This window comes from Harpia harpyja, chromosome 4 (genome assembly GCF_026419915.1).
Source record: "Harpia harpyja isolate bHarHar1 chromosome 4, bHarHar1 primary haplotype, whole genome shotgun sequence".
In the NCBI taxonomy this organism is placed as follows: Eukaryota; Metazoa; Chordata; class Aves; order Accipitriformes; family Accipitridae; genus Harpia; species Harpia harpyja.
In genome coordinates this window covers 52,026,846-52,051,339 of record NC_068943.1, presented here as the reverse complement: position 1 = coordinate 52,051,339, position 24,494 = coordinate 52,026,846, and the positions used below count along the sequence as shown (strand labels likewise).

Here is a 24,494-nt window from a genome sequence, read left to right as displayed (position 1 = left end):
GAAAAGATTGAACTTGCACATGCTTGCCAGACTTGCTTATTAGCCAAAATTTTCAGCTTTCTCTCCATTGCATATACTGCAGAGAGTGAGCTGGATGGTCCCCACAGCAGGCAGCTGATTGCCTGGCTGCCACACACTAAAACCGAAACAGGGTAGGTTATTTCTCCTCTGGTTTCAGGACTCATGGGATTTTCACTCCATCAGCACAGAATAAAGTACCACCCAGGTCAAATGCAGAGGAAGCAAAGATGGATTTGAGTGAGAAAGGAAGACAAGCAAGAGTCTGATATCAGATGAAATGACAAGAGATGAGGTATGAATAAGAAAAAGGTTGAGTGAAGAGAGCAGGATGATTCAGACAGGGTCTTCCCAGCAAAGAGGAACTGCCCAAGGACAAGCAGTCCCAGTTTGATTTTCTCGATTTCTGTCAATTTCTTGAACACCAGACAGCTGAGAGCTCAACAGGCTGTATCTTCTGAAACAAGACAAGAATCAGCCCCCAGGCTACTGTTTTGCTAAGATCCCCCCAGAAAAATACACAAGGTCCAGCAGCCTGGAGCCCCAAGCCCTTGGGCCACGCTCAGAGCTTGGTAACCCCAGGGTCAGACGATGGCTGAAGGAACAGCCACAGGGCAGGGGAATTCATGCTAACCAGCACGCTAGGACGCAGCAAGGAATGTTCAACAGCCCACCCCTCTCCTCTGGGCTGGAAAATACCCCACTGTACTCTGCTTAATCCAACCTGGCCCAGCAGGACTCAGCAGAGCTAGCCAGGAAGCAGGCTTCCAACCCCTCCAGGCCAGTGATCAGGGCTGGCAGGCAGCACAGGGCTGCAGCCATGTTTCCCTGCCACTCACCCTCTGAGCACCGCTGCGGTGCAGTCTCACGCCAGCAGTCACAGCACACGCAGCTCTCGGCCCCCAGCCCACCCCCGCCACGGGCCCTATGGCAGGAAACCCGCCCCAGCACAGGAAGCCTGGGCCACAGCTCCCCTTCACCCCACCGGCTCTCCCCACTGGGGAAAGGGCACACAGCCCCCACAGCCACGCTGCCATGGGTGGGTGGGTGGAGGGACAAGGCTGCAGCCTGCTGGGGTGGTACTGGGGGAGAGGAAGGTGCCCGTTGTCAGGGGAGCAGGTTACTGCTCAGACCAAGGTGCCTCCTAAAGCCATTTGATTTCCTTTGGGGACAGGGCACAGAGCGCTTCCAGCCCAGGGTGGTGATTAGTCCCTCAGCTGCACACAGATACACAGCATACTGCAACCACGGCTTTTCATTTACTGGAATAATGCACAGGACCAGACTCTTTGTAAGAAGTGTGATGAGGTAATTACAAAAATACAGCTAGGAGTTTTCACTTGTGGTTTTTGGCTAAACAGTTTATGTCACTAAGTATTACATAAAGGCAGTATTAATAAGCCTCTTCCCTCCTGAAGTCAAAGTCAAGATTAACAATTTCAAGATACTTTTTTTTTTTTGCCCTTGGCTTTTTACTCATTAAAACAAAAAGTATTCTATTACTTTCTCTCTTAGTTTCTACAGGGACATCCACTGCAACGGCAGAAGTGGAGATGACTTCACATTAACCATTCCTTTGCTTATACCCAACAAGTAAAACTCCAGGAGACATTAATTCCTGCAATGGAATTCCTTGCTCGAAGTTACTAACCATACACAAGTTCAATTCGGAGCTGCTCCTCTTTAAGGATATTGATCATGCATCCCTCACCCCTTCCATCTGGACCTCCAAGCCACACACACAGCAACCAGCTAAGAAAGCAGATAGAAAACAGCAAAGTTTGCAGGAAGTCTCATCTCAAAGAGCCTCCCTCACTGAGTCTTTATGCATGAGTAAGTTTCCTTTCAAATCACTTGAACAGAGGACTTGCTCCATAAACAAAGGAAAACATTTAAGTTGAATTGTTGCAGTTTGAACTTTATTCAAAACAGCTGTAATCTAATCTGCATAGTCCTGGGGCAGTATCAAACTTCTGCAATATCCAGGGAAATTCCAGAACAGTGATAACGCTTGGCCCAGTGCAAAGTGACGAGTCAGGGTATGTTAAAATAAAGCATGTAATCTCACCTATGCTAGATCAAGTCTGAGAAACTAGTAACCTAACTTCTTCCTAAACTACTTCTTAACATCCTAAGAATGGGGGGGGAAGTAAAAGCAATTAGAAGATAACTGCAAAGCAAGAATAAAAAAAAATAAATCCATGTAAAGGCATATACTTTGATATCAATTAGCTAGGTTAGTTTGAGACTAGTTGCATAAATGCACATGCTGACCTAGAGGTTAAGGGCAAAACAGCCTTTAACAGTCTTGGAATACTCAGGTGGAAGAATTTGTTTAAAAGCATGGTAATATTACAGGGTTGTAGACTATCACAAAGCACTTTTCATATTTGCTTTGCTGTTTATCTTATCACCTACTTCAGCTTTATTTCCTTCAAATTCATGATGGAATTTTATTTACACAGGTGCTGAAGCTGTATACATACTGTAACTAGTACACAGAACTGACAATATTTAAATACCATGGTTTTAATACAGGTCACAAAACCCAGGTAACCATTTTATAAACTCAAGGTGTAGCTCTGCTAAAAGCTACTTAAGTAACATGGGTTCTGTTCCTTAATTTTAACCTGTGAGTAAACCTAAGCCTTGCAGCCTAAGTTTTGGGTTTTTTGAGTGGAGAAGGAAGAATAAGACCTCTCAAACCTACTAAGGCAAATTTTCTGAGATAAATTGCACTCGAAGCAAGCTGGAAACCAGAGGTAATAAGGAAAAAAGTAAGTATATTGTCATAGTCATGCTTTCTCCACAAATTTGGAATACTAGCAGTAGGGGGAACGCTAGAGAAAGACCTTACAAGATAGCTACATGCCTCTTCAGTGTTGTCACTAGGGTTTTAGGTGGATGCTTAAGATGATCAGAGCTCAGAATTGCTGTTTAAGCTAAGAAACTATTTTTAAAAGAATTCAGGGGTATCTGTTGTCTGCATAGCAAACTGGGACTTCAACTGTCAACACAGTTTGTAAACTGCACTATTCAGAAGGTGTTAATTCACAACCTGGAAATACTAGAAGCAGGAAAGCAGTGTTCCTAGTCTCCTCAAATTTACTCTACCATGACATTATCATTTTGTAGAACACATTTTCTGTGGCAGTGCCCCCCTGCCTTACATTTGGTTTAGTTGTTTGGGTTTTTTTTTTTTAAGCAGATCCCATGTGCATTAAAAAAAAAAAAAAAGACTGAAGATTTTAAATTTCTCTTTGGAAGACAGTATTTTACAGTACATACAAAAATACTCTGGAAAAACATACAACTTCATTTACAAAAACACCAAGTTATGAAGAAATTACAATAGAGATATAGCATAACGTTTGTTTCATATGACCAGAATTTCTCCCCACCCCTCAAAAAACCCTAATGCACTTAACTGGGTAAGCAGTGTTATCAGTTTACAGAACCGGACCTTCAGACTACTATGAGTTTTCATGTAACCATTTAGAACAGCTTTCAGGGTTTATCTGAAACCACTTTCTGCATGCCAATTGCTTTCAAGACTGTACCTTGCAGGTGGGTAGCAGTGTCACAACAGCCTTGGCTATTGCAATGTTTAAGTACATCTTCAGCTGTGTGTTCTGAGTTTAGCTTTACTACCCAGTGACAACAAAAAAAACCCCTCAAGTCTCATGCTGGAGCAGTCTTAAGACAAAAATCAGATACAATGGCATGGGATGTGTCTATCATCTCCATACCTTGGTAGCATCCTCTGCTGCATTTTCTTCAATATTTAAATTATTTATGGGCCTCCATGGGAGGCAATACTTGTGTAGTGCGTGGCTGTGTTAGGCAGTGGAAAGCTACTACCTGAGGAAGCTGAGCACAATTGTGATAGATGTACAGGAGTGTACGTGCCAAATGGGAAAATAATTTAAGATAAGAACAGTATATGCACATGAACTAGGAAAGCACAAATGAATACAAGCACGTTCATACACACTTGAAACCACAACGTGGTTGCAGTGACTAATTAACCTGTTTACATGCATTCTGAATCCAAGTCACAGGGCAGGTTGTTTTTTATGGCTTTTTCAAAAGCTGTTTCAGCTAGTGACAGTTAAGACTCTTAAAAAGACAAATAAAGATAACTGTTACAAGAATATGCAAAGAATAGTTCAAAAGGAAGCAAGCATCAAACAATATCATAAAATAAGACCACAATTTTAACAGGCCAATTGCAGTATGCAAGAGGAACCTTCCATAATTTGTTAGTAACAATACATGTTGATAATATGGACCACTAAACAAGCGATTATCATCTTTACCTGAAGAGATACTGGTTACCCATTAAGGGTAAGTTTGATGGATCTTTTAATAATACGAATGCTATTTGTTGGAACAGGAGATGAAGAATCTGGTAGCTCTTTACTGGAAAGCCTCTACAACACACAAAAAGATGCCACAAAAAAAAAAAAAAGGAAGAAAGGTTTAAATTCATCAATTCAGAAGTAGCAGCAGATAAACCCTTTCCTAGCTGAATATAACAACATTCTTTAAGTACCAAAACAGCATAGCCCAAAACCAAATATTTGCAGAGAAGGACTTTTTTTCACCACACCCCTTGTTTAGTTACCACCAGTTTACAGAGGAAGAGTATTTTCCCCTCTGCACACATCTTTCCTGGCATCAATTGAGATAATTATATTCCTGAAGGTGGGAAATAAGTTGCAAGTTTCTTGACAGCATAATAGAGGAAGCTACCATTCTTCTCAGATCCATGGATCAGGAAAACAGAGTGTCTCTACTGTCCAGATTACTTCCAGTCTTATAACCCTCAATTTCAAAACATTTTACATGACACAGAAGAGTTAAAGCCACTTATACACTTCAGAGCTTCCAAGTCTTGTCACAGAAATCTGTATACAAGTATTCAAGATAGTAAGAGCTCAGATCACCTTATGGAAGATCTGCAAGGAGTACAGATCTTTTTGCTTAATAAAAAAAAAGCAGATCAGGAAACAAACTGTGTCAGCGTGAGTGCATGGAAACATGGTTTTTCCAGTTCAATAACTTGGAAACTTTGGCCTCATTTTTGTGAATAAACCTGGATGGTCATTGTTCAGCTATTCAATTTAGTGGAAGCATGACAGGCAAAAGCTTACCAACTACTTAGAATCACCAAGTTCACAGGGATTAACAGTACATAAGTCTTGGCACATAAAATGAAAATCCTAGTTTTGCTTTACCTATGAACGCAAAGGCACAATAAGTAATACCTGCGATCTTGAGCTGATAACTGGAATAAGCATGCGTTTTCCTCCAAAGACACCCTAAAAAAGCCAGAAGGGATTTATTAGGCAGTATTGTCAAATTCATGACTGGAGACACAGCAAGGTCTAGCAGCTAGGTACTTTAAAAATACACACGTGCATTGACAACCTCCAACTTTTTGTTTTTTAAGCCCTATAAGCACAAATAACAGTGTTTCAGGTATTTCAACCTTCGCTCTACCAACAAGACCACATCTTGTTTTAAGGGTGTGCCCTCAAGAGTTTATGCTTCAAGTAGCAAGCTACACTAAATATAAAGCTCTTTATCCTCCCTTTGAGAGGCCAAATGCTTTAGTCTTTATAGTAGTTTCAGTTTACATCAGTGAATTGAGTGGTTAAAAAAAAATTATTTCAAGCATGGAAAGAAACTAGATACTACCAAATATCCAGTAGTAACATTTAAAAGATAGGTCATACAGGTGTAACATTTGGGAAATGAAGATTGAAATAAGTTAAACTAAAGAGCATATTTTTGTTTACATCAATAAACATGCAGAGTATTTATGTGAGGTAGTCTAGGCACTAGAACAGTCCATTCAACTTTTCAGTTAGTCCACTGAGTAAAACCCCTTCAAAATTACATTGCCTGTAGATCTGCTGCTGACATCTTCTGGATTGCCACCATCTTTGAATGCTGAATCCTGGCCAGTTAACTAGAAGAACAGAAAACAGACTCAAAATAATTGCTATACTAAAATTACCTTCATATTTGAGTACAGCTTCCAGTCAACACATTAAATCTATTAGTGGCCATTCTTAAAACAACATTTAGACAAGACTACCATTACCACACAGGAATCTCAAGCCTCGCAAAAAGTCTTACTACCCAAACCTTGAAATCTGTACTTGAAATATTCAATCGTAGATAACAGTTCTGCAAGTTGATTCTTTACAAGTGTCAAAATTGAGTTTTTTCTAGTTGTTCTTTGCCTCTGCCTCAAATCAGAGGTCAAGCCACAAGAACAGCTATTTAAGGGGATTTATATATAGCAATAAAACAAATCAAGCATTAATCTAAAGCTTCCACAAAAACAACATTTAACAAGCAACTCCACACTGTCATTTCAGCAGTGGACAACCTATTAAGTAGGCTGCTGATTTCTAAAGCAGCAAAACTATCAATAGGCATTCAAAAATCATCTGCCAGAACAAGGTTAGCTCATACTTTTACATATGTAAGATTTATATCCTCTTCATTTTGAGATAATTTTTTTCTGAATTAAGAACTACTTCCAAATAAGCCAGTTCATTCAGCAATTGGTCAGTGCAGTAATATACAACTACAGTAGTATTTAGAGACCCTGCCACCAGACCAGAAACAGTCACTAGTGCCAGATCGTGGAAAAAAAAAAGTTTAATAGCTATACAGTATATTTAAGAATTTCTCACATCTACATCCTAGTAGAACTATCATTATGCTTAAATTGAGATTCCTGAATCCATTGGGGATGTATATATGCATTTCTTCTCAGTTATGTCATTCATTGTACATCAATAATTAATTCTACTTCAAACCCTCCCTGGCCTAGCCCCCCTTCCTTACCTTTTCTCTGTCTACTGTTTTTTTGGGGCATTCTTCTGATGTAGGTGAATGAGGTCCTTTAGTGGTCACTGAATAAGGTCGTTTAGGTGCAGCATTCTTAGGATCTATAATTGGAGTCCCACTTAATTCATGCTGTCCTTGGACAAAATGTGCTCTGAGCTGAGAAATTGTGTTATGTCCTGGAATGTTGCAACCAACTGGAGGTCCCAATGTTCTTATTGCAATTGTAGCCTCCATTTCTGCAGGAGACACCAAGCTTTCAGAGTTCAGCCATGAAATTAAAGACTGCATTCCACCCACTACTTCAATACATACTTGAATCGATAACAGGAATGGGGAGTCCCTTAGACACTGATGACACAGCTACACAAGGTATCTTCTCTCTATTGTTAGCACCATTAGATTTCCGATACACAGCATTTCTGTAAAAGTCAGATGCTAGAGTTATAAAATGCTAGTTTGTAAAATACTATACATTTCGTCTCCAGAAAGTCCATGCAAGACAAATGTCTATCTTCTTAGCTCATTGTCACAGCTCTACTAAACAACAAACTCACTGGCAATCTAGCACGAGATCTTCATTTTGCTGAATTTCAGACCGCAAATTCAAACGTAAGCATTGTCTTTAGTGAGTCGCTATGTACTTGTACTGTTTTCCAGCTTAGTAAAAGCAGTACAGAGTGCTGGATACAATGAATGTATTTGCTCTACCCATACATGCATCCAGTTTTTTTTTTTTTAATGCTACTCCTACAGTACCAAACAGTCTGAACACAGCAAGCATTACGCATTTGGTAGCATTGGGCTATTAGTCTCAAGATTACATATTCCCCCGTGCTGAAGCAGCTTATGAACAAACAGACTTCCCAGGCAGTGACAGACACTTTTACTGCTGAAGTTCTCATACTGCTGCACTAAGTCAGCAGCAGCTCTAGTGTTTCTGTGATCAAGATCAGCACTTCATTAGAACATAATACTCTTTGGCATTAACCATACTTTTTGTTAGAAGTTACCTACGTATAAAATACTCCTGATTCAAGTTACACACTAACCTAAGGGGATCTATATTTAAGACCAAATAATTTCTCTGGTATCAAGTTCTTATTTCTTCCTATCTGTTCATGTACATTAAACGAATTTTTTCAAGGATTTCTTTAACCTGTCTCCCCCCATGTGCCCAAAGGAGATGCCAGCTTTGTTCCTGAAGCCATTAGAGCCCTCCACATACTTATGAACAACATAGATTCAAGCAAGAAATCCTAGACCTCATTCACATTGTGAGTCACTTAAAAAGCAGCTTCTTCACAGTTTTAAGGTTATGGTGCTAACCTTTCTATCTCTGCTGTAGAAGTGTCCAATTTAGAAATCTTATTTAATGAAGAGGAATTATATGGTGTTCTGGAGTCCATGTCTCTGGAACTGTCCAAACAGCTTCCTTCTGAAGAAGTCCTTTTGCACTGAAGCCCACTAGCATTTTGACTAATACCTGGCATGCTTTGCTGAAACAACAACAACAACAACAAAAATTAAGTCTTCAAGTAATTAAAGCAAAAAAATATTGCCAGAAGAGCCGAATTTTTATTATACCTTCTTTCTTTTCTGTAAGGTTTCTGCAGGCAAAAAATAGTGGAGATGCTTTCTCTTCACATGAGCTGCCTCAATCTTCATACCTTCCTTCAGCACATTGAGATTGCTAGCCTGCCTGTAAACTAACATGAAATTTAGTGCTGTAGCTTAGTGGGAATGTTTGCATTAGGTATTTGTCAAAGTTACATATGGTGTCTTTAAAAACAGCAAGCCTTTAAGTCTGTCCAGCCCAAACAAAGAACAAGAAGTTGTCTCAAGATGAACATGACTTAAGATGCCCATTTCACATCCAGTACAGACCAGATACATAACAGCTATTTAAGTTCAAATATGCATTTATGTGCTCAGTTACAGCTGTGGTTTACTAATCATGCAGCTCACATCTGAGCTGATTTTAACCTGAAGGAGATAATACTCCTTAACCATTAGTTTTCTGGTTGAAAATAGATCTAGACAACTTTCTGAATCAACCCAATTGTGCACAGCTGATGACAGACCAGACACCTTACTCAAGATTCAGACTAATTTTTTTATTTGATATTTACACTGGTGATTGTGGTTTTTTTTCATAACAGTTCTGTAACATCATATAACTTTTCAGTAATTTAGGTGTTAAAACTCTGTCCAAGACAGACTGGATTTTAGGGACAACTGACTTATCAGAACCACTACAATTTAAACCAGCTTTTCTAAACTGCCTGCAAACAACCTTTTACACAACTTAAAAATGCTATACTAGCAGAGCAGTTGTTACAGAATTGTCACATTTAGATAAGTTTAACAAGCCTATAATGAGCATAACTGGAAAGTTGGCTTGCTAACATACAGAGTGGGAATCAAAATAAGGACATGCAACAAAACCAAAAGGTTTATGAGTTCTTCTACAGGAGACCTAGAAGTGAAATAAAAGCACAAATATGAACGTTCACACCAATATGAACAGTTGCTTCAAAGTAAATTCAATAATGTTTTTATGTAAAAGTGAGATAAAGTTCATTTAACAAAAGCCTTCCAAACAGTGAGCCTTATACTCTTGAGTCCATCAACTTGAAGTTAATCTTTGCCCTCTAAACATATTCTCTCAGAGTCAAGGCACGTGATAAAAGCTTTCTTGCACATAACTACTGGTCACTCCTACGTTTGCCAAAGGATATCACACCTCTCAAGAAATACCTTTTCTGTTCAATCTCTCTGGATTCAAACACTATATCTGAAACATACTATAGGCTGTACTTCACTAAACTAAGAGCACACAGTTATGCTAATAAAGTTTGTGCATAGAAATACAAGATTTACCATTAGTTCTAGCCTCTTAGTAGTACATAAACCTTGTTGACATAATTTACATTTGCCACAACATTGAAACACAGTGCCACTGGATGTAATATACAAGACAAGCATCAGTTCAGATAACAGTGCAAGCCTGAGGAAGTCACCCCACCTGGCTTAAAACTCAGACAAGAGTTTTGATGCCTTTTTTCTGTGCTTTTCTCATATCCCAAAGCATGAGCTAAAAAAGAAGGTCAAGTTTTACTGCATTTACTCATATTGTCTGAGCAACACAACACCCAGCCCAGACAGGTACCACAGATAAACTCTTCATCAGTGCAAACATACATTTAAAGGAGTCCACTGTTTAGATCTTTTTGTCCAAACACACTTGTAACTTCAGAAGAGTAACCAGATTTCCCTTCTTCATTATGATAGCTAGGCATGAGCCTGACAGCACACATGCACTTCTGAAAGGCACAAGAGCAGTCAGCTTGGGAAGAAGTAAACAGATTGTGGAAAAGACCTATACTTTCAAACAACTGCTCACCCCCAAACCCCTTTATTCTAGCATTATCTAACAACACTTGCAATATTACTTTATTTCTATATCTATCAAAAATATTAATGGAAGATGAACACGAAGGTTTACATGCAAGACTGCATGTAATTACAATGTGACAACTCACTGACTTTCAAAGTTCTGGGATGATATCATACACAAACTTATTTTGGAAAAGTACTGTCAACAGGCATTAACAACTTACTTTAGAGCCTGATACAGTTAATTCTCACTTCCGAAGTTCAGCAACTGACAACTGTTTTTGACAAGTGTAGCTACACCCAGTAAATGGACACCTCCTGGCTTCACATCTGACTGTCCACTTCATGAATCGCAGTTCCTTTGCATGTGTTTACTATGATCTGCAGAACTGTTATTTCACATATGGTATATGACTGTAGTGCACACTTTTGTTTCAAGATGGACTTACTTTGCCAAAGTGTCAAAATAGTATGTTTTTAAAGCTAATCTTCTATATGTCATGTTCTATAGAAATATCTAATAGCTAATACCAGAAGGAAGAACAATTCACTATGTGAAGCAACTTGCACGAGAATAAAAAAATGAAACCTTACAAGACTAGAGCAAAATATAGGCTTACCTGTATCTGTGAACGACTGTATAACACAGGTTAAATCAATGTTAACACTTTCTGCATTTTCCACTTTCCTAAATACGATTCCAAGAAACCACATTGACACATATCCACTCCTAAAAAGACAGATTCACAAGTCTATCATTTATGCACAGATGCCATTTATTTGGATGCTAGTATCTACTCTCAAGAAGGGATTAAGTGAAACAGTTTAGTTGTACGCAGCAGTTTGATTAGAGTAAGCCCCTACTTAAATTCTCCAAGAACTCCTTCCTGAAGTTCTCCCTTCTTTAAAAAGATCTTACATGCTCAGAACTTTGCCTGTCAGACCACGTACCTACAAAACAGTAGGTATGTAACTGAAGATCTCTCACAGATAAGCTGAGGTGAATGAATATAGACAAGGTACAATACATTGGCCAAGCTGTAGTTCAGAAAAGTAATGAAACTCACTGTTTACAAAGTTCTCGGTTGCCAGGGAAAGACTGTGGCTTTACATGTGCAATAGTTATAAATTCATTCCTCTCCAAGTTTCCAACCAGCACACGAATTTTAGATTCAACAAGGCCAATCCTAGTAAGAACAAAAGACATTTACTCATTTTTAACTGTATCCAGCACAGTAGTTATATGCCTTTTTATAATACAATGCTAATACAAAAGTGCTAAACAATCAGTAAGTAGTAAGTTTCATTCAGCTGAGCAGATACTGGATATTTATATCACACACACTGTAGTTTGAGATGTTTCCAGTGACATTTGAGCTTTAAAGTTTCCAAAGACAGAGGTAAATAAGTTTAACTTGAACTCTTAACAGGTCAGATACAACACTTCAACATATAACCTATGATGAAAATATCAACAAGAAGCAGATTCCCAGCACCTCCGGCTGCATTTTGAAGTGCAGCAAAACTCCTTTTTACCCCAAAGATCAAGAAGAACAGTTTAGAAAAGGCTCAAGAACAACTGTTCAATTACACCTGAGTAAAGATGTAATTCTTCCTGCAGATTGATCTGTGAAAAGATTTTACCTTTTCCCAGCCAAATTGAAAAATACAGTTCCTCTAATAAACAAATTATCTAGTCAACACAGTATCATCAGAAACTTACCCAAGAAATGAATCATGACCACAAAGGCTTTTCATTTAAATGAAGTACTGGCATTTTACCCTTTTACCTAAAACACTGCTAACTTTGAAGGTAGTCAGAAATCTGTACGTTCTTCAAAAGTATCTTATATTGACAAACAACAGAGATGTGCTATCTATTCCCAAATCCATTCAAGAGTTGGTGAACTAAACTTGTTCTTACAGGAGACAAACTGCAAGTTTATCTTCTGCTTTTAATTTTCCCAGATGCAAAACTAAGCTCCATTTGCTGCCATCTGTCACTGCAAAAACATCAGCTTTTACTGGAGCCAGAACTTTCCTCATCTTTATTGTGATAATACGATAAGCTTTGTTCACTTAGAGCCAAATAGTTTTTAATGTGAAATGTTTTTAAGCCCTCTGCCCATAACTCCTTGTTGTATACCTAACTGACTGACATCAAGCTGTAGCTGATACGATTTTTAAGGGAACATATTAAAGAGTTCAGGTAAAACGTATTACCCATTAGAGCTATTTTTAAGCATTAAATAAGATGGCTTTTAGAGATAGCACAAGAATTAAATTATTTGCCTTAAAGCACAAGCCAAACTGAAGTATAACCAAGGTGCCCTCAGAACAGGGGTCTGTTACACAGAGCTATTTTGCTTGCTTACTTGAGCAAAGCAGGCAAAGTACTAATTTCTTAAGAATAAGAACACACACATTACAGACCTTAATTCCTCACCATTTCCCCTTATTTCAAGATTCACAGTTAGTCAGCCTATCCACATAGGTTAAACAAGTTACTATTGGCATATCTCCCTTGAGACAGTGACAAATATCATGTCATAAGCAGTCATTTCCTCTAACTACAATTGAAGTGGTTCTCACATTACATTTCACAAATTACATCAGCACTCTCGCAATTTACCTATCCACTACCAAGCATGCTGAAATGATCATTTTCAGCACTAAACATAAGATGCCTGAGCACACTACTAGATTAAAAAACTTAGTAAATACTGTTTATCAGCATTCAGACACTCTGTGCAGACTATCCAGTTTCACCCAGACTAAACAGCCTCATTTCACTTCACTGGAGAAAAGTAGGCTCTGGAATAGGCTGACTACATAACCAGAGCAACTTAGCATTGAGTGCAATCTAGTCCTAAATGAAATATTACATCCAGAAAAAAGTTAGGAAACCAAGTTTTCTAAGACTCTAGAACAGTCATCTTCATTCAAAGTGTGTGTGTGTGTATATCCCAGGGGGTGCACAAGACAATCCATCGGGTACGGGAAGAAAATATTAGAACTTCAGTAATGTGTATGTAACTTGTAAATAAGTAGATATATACTGCAAGTATGTGTTCAAAAATTATATTTTTTTGCTGATAGGAGTGCACAATCAAAAAAGTTTGGAGACCACTGCTCTATAAGTCAGTAAAAGATCTAGCTCTCCAGTGTCCACTACGCATCTGACGACACCAAGTAATCCCTGTTTACTTGTCTCTGTAACAAGGAACATCCTCACTGAAGTAGTGTTGGGTAAGTAGTCTCCTTAGACTCCTTGCATCTGCTTCTCCAGATGACACAGAGCATCTGACCTTCAGGCATATGCATGCTAATCCTCTTTGTTCCTTCTCATCATGATTGGATCTTTAGGTTAACTTCTTAAACAGCAAGATTTTTGTTAACTTTCCTTCACAAGAAAGCTTTTAGTTTTGCTACTTAACTTGGTACTGTATTCCATGCCTAGTTGCACAGTTTAATACTTTATTTTTGTTAACTGTATTAACAAATGAAGTGCAACCCTGAATTGAGTTTCAATTATCTATTGAACCCACATTCAAAGCAAGACTTACCACTCTAAGTGATGCTCTTCAGTAGAGGCACTAGCAGTCAGCACAATATAATGTCTAGAAGAAAAGCAAAATTAATATCCTAGCTCAGGACTTCATATTCCTTCAAGTGAGACCAAAACTGCCTTAAATGTATAGAATATGACTCCCAGAAAAGACAGATTATATCCTGTATTCAGCACAGTATTAACTGAAGAAAAACTGATCACATCCTTTAGAATTGTGTTCTGCCACATAAGTATCATAGTTGATTTTTTTAACACAGTGTCAGTGTCATAACACATACAGTTTTTCTATCTTTCCTACACTTATCCTTACCAAAATTCATACGAGTACCTCCAGTTTCTGAAAAACAAACATTAACGCCATCTTCTATTTAGACTGCAAGCTAAAACTCACTATGCTAACCATTAAGTAAATAATTTCAAGTTCAGATAACAGATTTCATACATACTTGTATTTCTGGAAGAAGTTCAGTGGTTCAAAGAGCTTTGACCAGTCTGATTTTCCTTGGAGAATCTCATTTGTAACTGCAAGACCTACAATTAAGGTTGAAAACCTTATTACCACTTTGTTTTTAAGACTAGCGGAGCATGATATAAACTTTATAAGATAAAGGTTTTGAACAGTAATTGACAGATCAAAAAGCAGGAATTTCCTTGACACAATGCAGGTCTACTACAACAGTTCATTGGAAAACTGGTGCCTTATCGTCTGCAACAAGTATACTTCCCAGGGAACTATTCTACCTAAAAGGGCAGAACACCTTGCAGAATATAACCAATTCAGACAACGTGGTTTCATATAGCAAGAATTATACTTTTTAATCAGTTAATAAGCATGGAAAGAACTTTACCGTGTTTGAACTCCTCTACCATTACCGCTCGCGTTGATGTAGATACATTGTATGTAGAGTTCTGCTGTGGATAGGCTGGGGTGATGATAGGCATTACATGATATCTGTCTGATGGGTTTACCTATGATGTTAAAACAACTTTGCTTAGCACCAGCTTAGGTTAGAAGAAAGTTTAAAGGCTTCTGAATTCAATGTCTACATACCCTAGGGTCCCATACTGGTAAGTTAAGATTGCTCTCTTCAGGTTGTTTCAGCAATACAGGATTTGGCCATTCCCTATATAAGAAAAGCCAGTAACTAACTGTCCATTTAAAACCCTGCCATGTAATTCAGGGTAGGATTGAATGTTGTTGGTATAAATCTTGCATGAAGAACTACCTCAAAAAGTGTTACTACTTTATGCAAATTAAAATAGTCATAAATAGCTCTTACCATTTTGAAAAAACCAAGAAAAACTTGTTAACAAGAGTAGAAGCCAAAGCATTTGGATAGAGTTGACATGTTCTTGCTACTAGCATGGCCCAGGAAACCCCACCAAGAAATCCCAGCATGTTGGAGTAAATGCCACGTCCTACAATGGATACATTGTCATTAGCCTGTAGTCTTTCCATACCCAAGTATATTCCTTCAAATTTACAGCACCAACTTCTCAATCTATAGAATACCTAGTACACTTCAGCCTCAAAGTCAGTTATTTTTGCAGTGCAATGATCCTTACAGTGATAAGAGAAAGAATCATTACCACACCACTTCCCAAAACACTGCTACTCTGAAATTTGCCTATGTGGCTACAGCTACTGCTTCACTCCAATTTCCCTTAAGAAAAAGGTTCTGCCATTCTTCTAGCACTTGCTCTAGTCACATGTGCAAACAGTATTTTCTTATTCCTTATGTATCAAGCTTTTATACTTAACTTGGCATTTTTATCGTTTGTAGTCAGGCTCCTGATAAGCAACGCAGCACCTTGTCTTGTAGGCACTCCCCACTCTACCCCCATTAAAAAAAACACACACAGAATCTACCACATGGACAGTCCTTGAATCTAAACTAAAACACATTTTTAAACTAAAAACTTATTTAAACAGCTATCCAAAGCTGAAGTACTTCTAATGGTATTATTTTTTCAGCATGAGGTGCCTCTGAAAAGTTTAAAGATCACAAACAGTCACATTACTCACGTTTTGCCCACAGTTTAATTGCACGGAGCGTGAGCCGGAAGTTCTCTTTATTTGGCACTAGATGTAGTATTTCATCAGTAACTCTGCAGCCTGTAAGAAAAAAAGTTGAAGTACAGAAGTTCCTAGTAACAGGTACAAGTCAGGGTTATGCTATACTGGATCAATAGCTTACAGTTTATCCTTCAAGTCTACGAAAACAAGTTTGGATTACTTGCTTTGTATTACCTTAAAAATTATAGATTACACGTAACATTCAGTATCACTTCAGGTAACTGGTGCCCTCAACAGCTTTTTCATAGTTTAGACTACAGCCAACAATTTTCAGTAAGGCCTTTCTACAGGATTCTGAAAGCCAGCTTGCTTTCAACAGCCAGGAACAATTAAACCAGTCAGTGTTAAACAGTGAGCAAGTTAGGCTTCAGGTATTTTAAATTTTTTTTTTTTATTTATGAACTACCACATTCTTCTCTATCAAGTGCTCTACCTATTCATCTGAAGCAGTTTCTGTGGCAAACTAGAACAATGCACACACCCTGATCAAAGAAACATGAAACACAAGTCTACCTAAACACACAACTTGAAACACCTAAATTTAAGCCCACTCACCACCTCCTCAGATCTGAAGTATACAGGGGATCAGTTTCTGCATCTTGTACAGAAACTTGGGTTGTATAATGTGCATTCTATACCAATTTTAGTAACATTTTGTTTTTAAAGGTGTAAATATGCTTACCATTTAAGCTCCGTATACATCTTATATCCAGGCTTCTGAGACGTGAGTCATCTCTGAGATCAAGATTGTCAGAAACAGTTTGCATAGACAGTCTTGCAAACACGAGATCAATCTTAAGAGGAAAAAAGTGCCAACCATTAGAATGCCACACAGTTTGTGAACAGCACACTAGTGGGGGACAGTTAGTCAAGTCTAAAGAGAGTGGTTAACATTTGTATTTAGAATTATGTGACTATACATACAAGTCCCAAGAGATTCATTTGCCAGAAGATTCAGTAAAATTTCTAGAAGTTCCATATTTTATTTACAAAACTCTAATTGCATCACCCCTTTCTTTTTAAGCTAAGGAAAGGAAGAGGGGGTTTTTAAGTTGAAAAGATTACTCTAAACTTAGAATTTGAATTGAAAGAGAACCTAAAATTAATCATAGAATTAAGACATAAGTTAAATCACCTCAACTATACTTCAGCAAAGGAGAGAGCATTTTCTTTATGCAGTAAGCCCTTTTGTTCCTGAGGTATCTGGTTTTTAGTACAGTCTGAGGCAAGAAAATTATTCTGTGAATGTCTGTACCAGATAAAGGCCACAAAAAGGTCATTGAATAAATGTCTTCATGATACCAAGCAGTAACTTGCTTAGCTACTACAGCATGCAGGTCTTTATTCATTGTATAAGATGTATTCAAGATACCAGGATTCCTGCAGCTGACAAACCTAGGTAGGAGTCAAATGAGTACTTTTACTTTGCATTTTCCAGATTGTTTGTCCCATGACCACTTCGTTTTTGATTTGCAGCAAAACATAGTCTGCTCACATGATTCATACAGTGAACTACACTATACACATCCCTCTGTAGAAACCCAGCTTGTCAGAGCTAAGATGAATTAGCAAGGACATAGCCTCTGCTCCCACTCTGCACAATGCTAGAGAAAAATGCTATTCAAGCAGGCTACCCTGGTCTACAGCACAGGTTTAGAAAAAGATGTCCCTGATGCTCCCATGCCTACCAGGCTTCCTAGGGGCTTATTTTCCTATGAGCTCCCATTCTACTGCAATGTCTTCTCCTGGGATAGGTTGTGGTCAAAAATAGCACAGTCACAGGTCCCTGGAAAAGTTATCCTATTCCAAAGCAAGAAAAAAAATTTACTCACTTAAAAAAAATGAAATGCTTACCTCAATGCCATCAAACTCAAACTTGACAACTGGTACATATGCATCTTCAACTGCCTGTAAAGGAGGGGATAGCTGCATAAGAAAACATGTTTTGCTACTTTAATGTTTTTCCTAAACTATGATAAAATACAGAAGTTACACTGCTAAACTACTCAGTATAAAGACTGAGCTGCTGCTGAACAAAAAAAATTGTTAATAAGCTGCAAGCAATATAGCACTAGTACAGTACTAATACTAGCTTTAAGAAGTTATTTAACCAAGAGATTCAGAAGCTGATCATGTGTTGTAATGAACAACCAGTGCACAATGAGCCATCAGTATCAGAGGTTGTAAGGTACTTACCTTGGTGGTGAGGAAGAAAAGCAAGAGACTTCTGTAGCTATCTTACTACTGGTTAACATCCAGAGAAATCTAGAAAATTCTGTCCACATTTGACAGTGTGCACTAGCCTCCTGTATTTTTATTTTCTATCATGCCTGAGATGCTATCAGCTACCTTATGGGACAGTGTTCAATTTTGTAGACCACTTGTTAGAACTGTGCCACAGCCCACTGAGTCTGTTTTCAGGTGAGAGTCATCTAAACACTCACTAGCTATGCATATGAAGTATTTCAAAATGTCTGCACAAGGAAGACTAGGCTGAGAGAAACACTTCTCAGGAGTCCTGTTTTACACGCAATGTACACAACATATGCACCTGAGGGTGATTTTACAAGGCAGTTTTGTATGTTCGTAGCACAGCTATTAACTTTATGTAAAACTGACCGTGCATCTCTTCTGCAAAGTCTCAGGCTGAGTAGCCAAAGAAGAATATGACCAGAAAAGAATGAATTAGAGGTCCTAAAGTACATCCAGAGGAACACCACAGCAAAGGTACTGACAGAAACCTTTCCACATCACATTCAACTTCCTTAGTTTTTAGGCTGCCCCTTCCTCTTCCTGCATGCAATTACCTCATTTCCAAGCCCCTTACTACATCTAAGTTTAAAGCAGGGCTCCTAGGGACAACCTTGCTTTTTGATACAGCCAATTCATTCCCAAACCATGGGTAGGGGAGAAATGTTGCACAAAGATTCTTGTGTGATGTGCAGTCATTGAGGAAAGGAACCAAAAGCTTGACTTCAACATTTTCATGCTGCGTAAATAGTATTTTAGAAGGTGCTCAGAAACAATTCCCTTTTTAATTTTGGTTTGCAAGACATTCACTAGCAAAATGAGTCTTTAACATGAATATTCTTATTGTAGAAGTTGTACAATCTATCAAGGAGAGAGCTTACTCACTCTTAGATTTTTTATTTCCTCCTGATGTTTTAGTTTTTCAAAGAACGACTGAAAGAAATCCGATCTTTCTACATGTCTAGGAGCAACACAAACAGCATCTATGTCAGCACCTGCAAAGAGATTCCATTTCTTCTGTTATTGTTGGAAGACACTTTCAAACATTAGAACTATGACCAGACAACAGAAGTTTACCTTTAGTGTGTACTCCAAGCCTGTAAGAACCAAATGTAAATATTTTGCCACCAACATTTGCTACTGCTGAAGGAGGAAGATTCTGTGGGTAGAAGAGAGAGTTTTCTGTAGAATAGAAGATACACATTGACCTATGTGCAAGTTTAACTAGCAGATAAGTTATTTAGAAAGACTACAATAGCCTCCGTAAACAATGTCTTCTCACTCCTGTACGAGATGTTAGTCTAATAGACTGATACTGTTTTCCTAAAGTGAGTGCTTGCAAATCACACACAAAAAAATGAGTAATATAGCAGTCCTCTCATTAATTTAAACAAATTAAGACCTATTACAAGTCTTCCCTGCAGCAGACACACATAAATTAACACAATCTAAGAGCCATACCAAAGTGTAATAATTTCAAACTAGATTGAGTGCTGTAGGCTGTCTGGGGCAAGATTACTGCCCATTTACCATCTATCTCACCCCACAATAGGTTGTTTCAGATTTGTTAACTGCTACAAGTCAACTGATGGAGCCACTTCACAAATTCATTCAGTGCCCCAGACTTGAAGATCTTGATCTGAAGTATCTTTTATACATTATTTCAATGGCAGTTACTACAGCTCTCCTTGATACTTAAGAAAAAAGTTAAAAGTTGAACTATGTCATAAATCCTAGTAGTATCGCCTTTAAAAGAAATAAAAAGGCTTCAGCTCTTTTGATAAGAGCATATCAGAAATCCTTACCTTGCTCTCACCAAGTTCTGAAATCCATTCTTTGACCAAGTTATTCAGTTTACCAAGAACGACCAGCCTGTAAAGAAAACTCATGTTAAGTTTGCCCTAAAAAAATCCAGGAGATTAAGAAATTCTGCAGTCTTGCTATACCTGTGGTTCAGTTCTTCCTCATCTTCAAATACCCCAAATGGTTTCATCGCTTCAACCAGCTTCTGAGTATGAATGCAATCTATATCCTTAGGAGGAGCCAAGCTAATTGGAGAAGTAATTCCATAGTGCCTTTGAGGCTCGTTCTGCAGCCTAGGAGTACTGTGGGAGAAAATAAAATACTGAAGACTCCACAAAAGAAAATAAAAACCCACCTTACTGGAAAACACCCTTCCACTTACAGGTTTCCAAATCTACTTCCACTCTTTTGCCCAGCATTAATATAAATGAGGAAAAAAAGATCCTGCTTACGATTTTTAGATAACTTAGAAGTCACAACTACTTTTTTAAAAAACATTTGTGGATATAAGAAAAGATCCAAGTTGCTACCATCTTAATACAGCTTATTTGCATTGCGCTAGACAGTTAGAACTGATCACCAGGAAATTAAAAGGTTTGAAATCCCCTAAAGGTGACACTACATACAGCAGAAGTTTTGGACACATTTCAGCTTCGTATCAGTTTTGATTTAAGGATATTCCCATCAGCTTCCTGCTAACATTAAACAAGACAATTTAACACTGGCTTCTTTTAGTTAAATGTATTTGCTGTGCTTCTACTGATTCTGGAAGGACATGATAGTTGGTTGTAGAGGAAGGGCATGTAATGAAGTGGTCTGTTAAACAGAGTTGTTGCAGTAAATTAAGTATTACCTTGGTTTTGTTTATGGAAGAGTATGAATGAAAACATCAACCAATCTGCAGCTAATGTTGCTAGGAAAGCCTTGTGCTCTTAACACAGTGTTCAGTTTTTATAGTTCAGAGGCTTAGTTGTACATACATCAAAATCCAAGAGATGCATGTCAGCATGTAGAGCAGCACAACTTAAGCTCTGTTTGTAGAAGGTGCTCAAATCTGGTTTAGCTAGCTCACTGCCCAGTGCGGCAACTGCATTAAGTGCTCAAGCCATCTGTAAAAGTTTCCGTTTATTTCACTAAAAGATCAAACTTATATATGTTTCAACAAAGATCTAGAAAGAACTAATGGCATACAGCCAATACTACTAACACAGGAATGCATATCTGGCTCAGCTGGGATGTTTGCCAGTCCTCAGAACAGTTAAAGATAAAAACATTCCATACACATACTCGTGACTGCCTTCAGCCACATCTTCCCAAGCATACACAAGGCCATCCTCCAACCTGACCTTGTAAAACTAGTTCTTCAAAGGCTTGGCAAACATGCAACACAACAAATTCTAACAGTTCACTCTTGAAAACAAATGCCAGGTGTTCCAAGCTGCTCCCACACCCAGTTAGGCTGAGCAGGATACTAGGCACCTGGGTTTGGAGGCCCACAAGCTTACTGCCCCTGGAACTCCAGTCACAGCAAGGCATCATTTTCGCCTCCAATCCTCCACTTGCCCTGCATGTTTAGACTTACTTGCAGTCAGAAGCAGCACAGGACTGACACGGCAGGACAACATTAAATTAAAAGCAGCATTAGCTTTTTTTTTTTTGCTTTTTTTTTTTTTTACACCATAGAACCCTTGCTTTAGAAAGGGAAAAATGGAGAAAGAAGCCCCTACTTCGCATGACCAGCTGAAACCAGGAGAGAGAAAGAAGTGGGACAGAAGGCAAGAACTGTACTTGATGGATCAAGGGCGTCTACAGAAACACTAGTAGCAAAAGGGGGAGACACATTAAACAGTCTCTACAACTCATCATGCTTGTCAGAGTCCATATCCAGACCCTAAGGCTAAAGGGATTAATTATGCCATTATTCCAACTGGATATTTTCCTACTTCACATACGGACAACTTCAAATATTAGCTGGGTTAGTCAAGAGATGCTTATAACTATTTAAGATATCTGACCCATTTTGGCTAAAATGGGATTAGGAAATGCTCAAAGGACAGCTTCAATACTTGATTTAAAAAAGACAGCTTATTACAACTCCTTATTTCTAATTGTTGCCTTTACTCTTCCATTGAGGGAAGATGGATTTCTCTCAGGGTAGCTTTATCCAACTACAGACACAGCTTTTAGTCATCTAGTGGGTTCCCCCCACCCCCCTTCTCTATGAGCTCATTTTTCAAACTTTTTTCTATGTGTTTTCCAAAAAGCTGGGGAGGGGTATTAGGACTGTAGTACTATCAACTAGTCTCCCCAGTCAGAATGGCTGTTTACTTACAAGTGTAACTAGGCCTTGACCTAATTTGCCTTGCCTTGTTTATAGGCATTGTCAACTTCCACTTCACAAGTAAAAATATTCATAATGAATATTTTCCTTCTTATGATATCATTTTCATAACAAATACAGAAAGAAAGCCTATGATTAATTGCTGTGCATTACATCTAAATTAAAACACCTACAGCAGCAACTTCCTACATGTTTTACATATTACTTGCATTGTACAACTTGCACTTCAGAAAGTTTGCACAACACAAGAATGGATTTTAGACTTTGCTAGCATTCAGGATCTTTCCAGTGTACAGAAGGCCACCATCTGCCTTTCATTGTCCCATTCTTCCTGCAGAGACTATAATTAGAGATTGACATAAAGGACAATATCAATTAGCTATATCAGATATTATTAAGAGCAAATTCTTTTAGTCAATAGTAGATATTTTTCAGTTGCTTGCATGTATTACTGAAAATTTGATCTCACAACTTTAAAGTTGAGGAAAATGGCATTTTGAAAGTTTTATTGAGAGAGTGGCTTATGCCCAATAGGATTTGTTCCCCTTTTGGAATAAAAAAAAAAAAAAAATCTTACTTCTCTCTCTTAACTGTACCAGACTGCCAGGCATATACAAAGAAGAGATCTTAAGAGAGAAAGCAGCATACACGGCATACTACCTATTCATCCATCAGCCTTCTGTTTAAACAAGAAGCCTGCGGCAGTTTAATATTTTGCCAACTCTTGCTATGATTTGTCCACCACAGCGAACAGCTCCAACATATTTCCGTTCCGATAGATCCTAATTTTATACAAGAAGTTAAACTGACTTGTTGCAGGTGTTGTCACTTATTTATAGCTTCACAAAGCTGCTAGCCATTTCTCCTGCACACTCTGAGAGACAACGAGTAAGTTTACACTGTTACAGTTCAGGGAGTTGCCTTCAGCCATCAGGGCGGTGTATGAGCCTTCACTATGAATGCATTTCCCTGACTCACGAGGTCGGCTTGCTTCCAGCCAGGTAGAAATTTATCAGTCCAGTCTCTTCCACCCCCACCACCTGGGAGGAGGAATGACTGGAAATCAGCTAAAAATTGATAGTGGAAATCAGCTAAAAATTGATAGTGGAAATCAGCTAAAAATTGATAGCAGAAACCAAACCAAACCAAAAACCCCAAACAACAAACCAACCAAACCCAACCAACCAAGAACCCCGCCCCCCCCCCCCCAAATCCCGTGACCTTCACTGAAGTAACACCAGTTACACCTCCCATTCCTACCGCACATACCCACGCTAAGATAAAAAAAGCCTGCAGACACCTGCTGGCAAGTTAAAGCACCTTGTTCCTGACGCCAGCATTCAGAGAAAGCCACTTTTTTTTCCCGCCCGGGAGCTGGGTCAGCAGCCCGAGAGCAGCGGCCGGCCGAGCCGTTTCTAGGTTACAGTGGCAACACAACGCCGAGACCGGCACCGAAAACCTTACCCTACAAAAACCAGGGGGCTCCGACAACCGGGGCTGAGCCCCGCAGAGCCTCTAACCCCCGCCTCCACACAGAAAAGGTTTATGGTTTATTTTCAGGAAAAGTTTTCCCTGACGGGAGGCAGGTTCCTCCCAAGCCCCGCTCCGGGACCCGCAGCCTCTCACCCCGCCAGGGGCCCCTCAGGGGGCTGCGGCGGGAAACAGCCCCTCAGGGAGATGCGAGGGAAGGAGGGGGCCGCCGCCTCACCCGCACGTCTCCTTCATGGCGCACCCAACTCGGCGCACTGCCCAACCCGTAGCTGCCGCCCAACGCCTGGCGCCCCTTCTAGCCGGCCCGCCGCCACCGCCTCCTTCCCGACGGCCACTGCGGCGCTCAGCCAATGGGGTGGGGCTTGGCGGGGAGGCCAGAGCCTCGCCGGCCCGGCCGCCCGTCGCCCCCTGGCGGCTGTTGGCGGCGCGCGGCTGAGGCGGTTCCCTCCCCGCCCCTCTCCTCGCCGGGGACCGACCGGCCCGCGCTGCCGTGACAGGCGGGGGACAGGGTCGGTCACGAAACGGGCTGAGTGAGACGCACGCGTACCGGGCGCGGATATTCCCCGTGGCCCAAACCGGGAGGTGCACAAGCTGCTCTTCTCCTTGCAGGAGGGAGGAGGTGGGCAGGTGAGGCAGGGACGCCGCGGTGGCTGCCGGCTGAGGAGGCGGCGGAGCGG

At 39.5% G+C, this 24,494-nt stretch overlaps 1 protein-coding gene across 1 annotated transcript; it reads right to left on the bottom strand.

Annotated features, from left to right (window-relative positions):
• Positions 1–3,271: 3,271 nt before the first annotated feature.
• On the bottom strand, positions 3,272–24,147 carry PAPOLG (poly(A) polymerase gamma). Its single transcript, XM_052784006.1, has 22 exons — positions 24,035–24,147; positions 20,129–20,287; positions 19,988–20,054; positions 19,260–19,341; positions 19,068–19,177; positions 17,787–17,840; positions 16,615–16,726; positions 15,882–15,971; positions 15,136–15,274; positions 14,907–14,979; positions 14,704–14,824; positions 14,302–14,386; positions 13,851–13,904; positions 11,352–11,471; positions 10,905–11,014; positions 8,473–8,594; positions 8,215–8,384; positions 7,201–7,307; positions 6,886–7,124; positions 5,924–5,995; positions 5,289–5,342; positions 3,272–4,451 (listed from the first exon to the last, which is right to left on the bottom strand). Exons 1-22 carry the CDS (start codon positions 24,049–24,051, stop codon positions 4,353–4,355), a joined length of 2,256 nt encoding a protein of 751 aa, XP_052639966.1. The 5' UTR covers positions 24,052–24,147; the 3' UTR covers positions 3,272–4,352.
• Between the last annotated feature and the right edge of the window lie 347 nt (positions 24,148–24,494).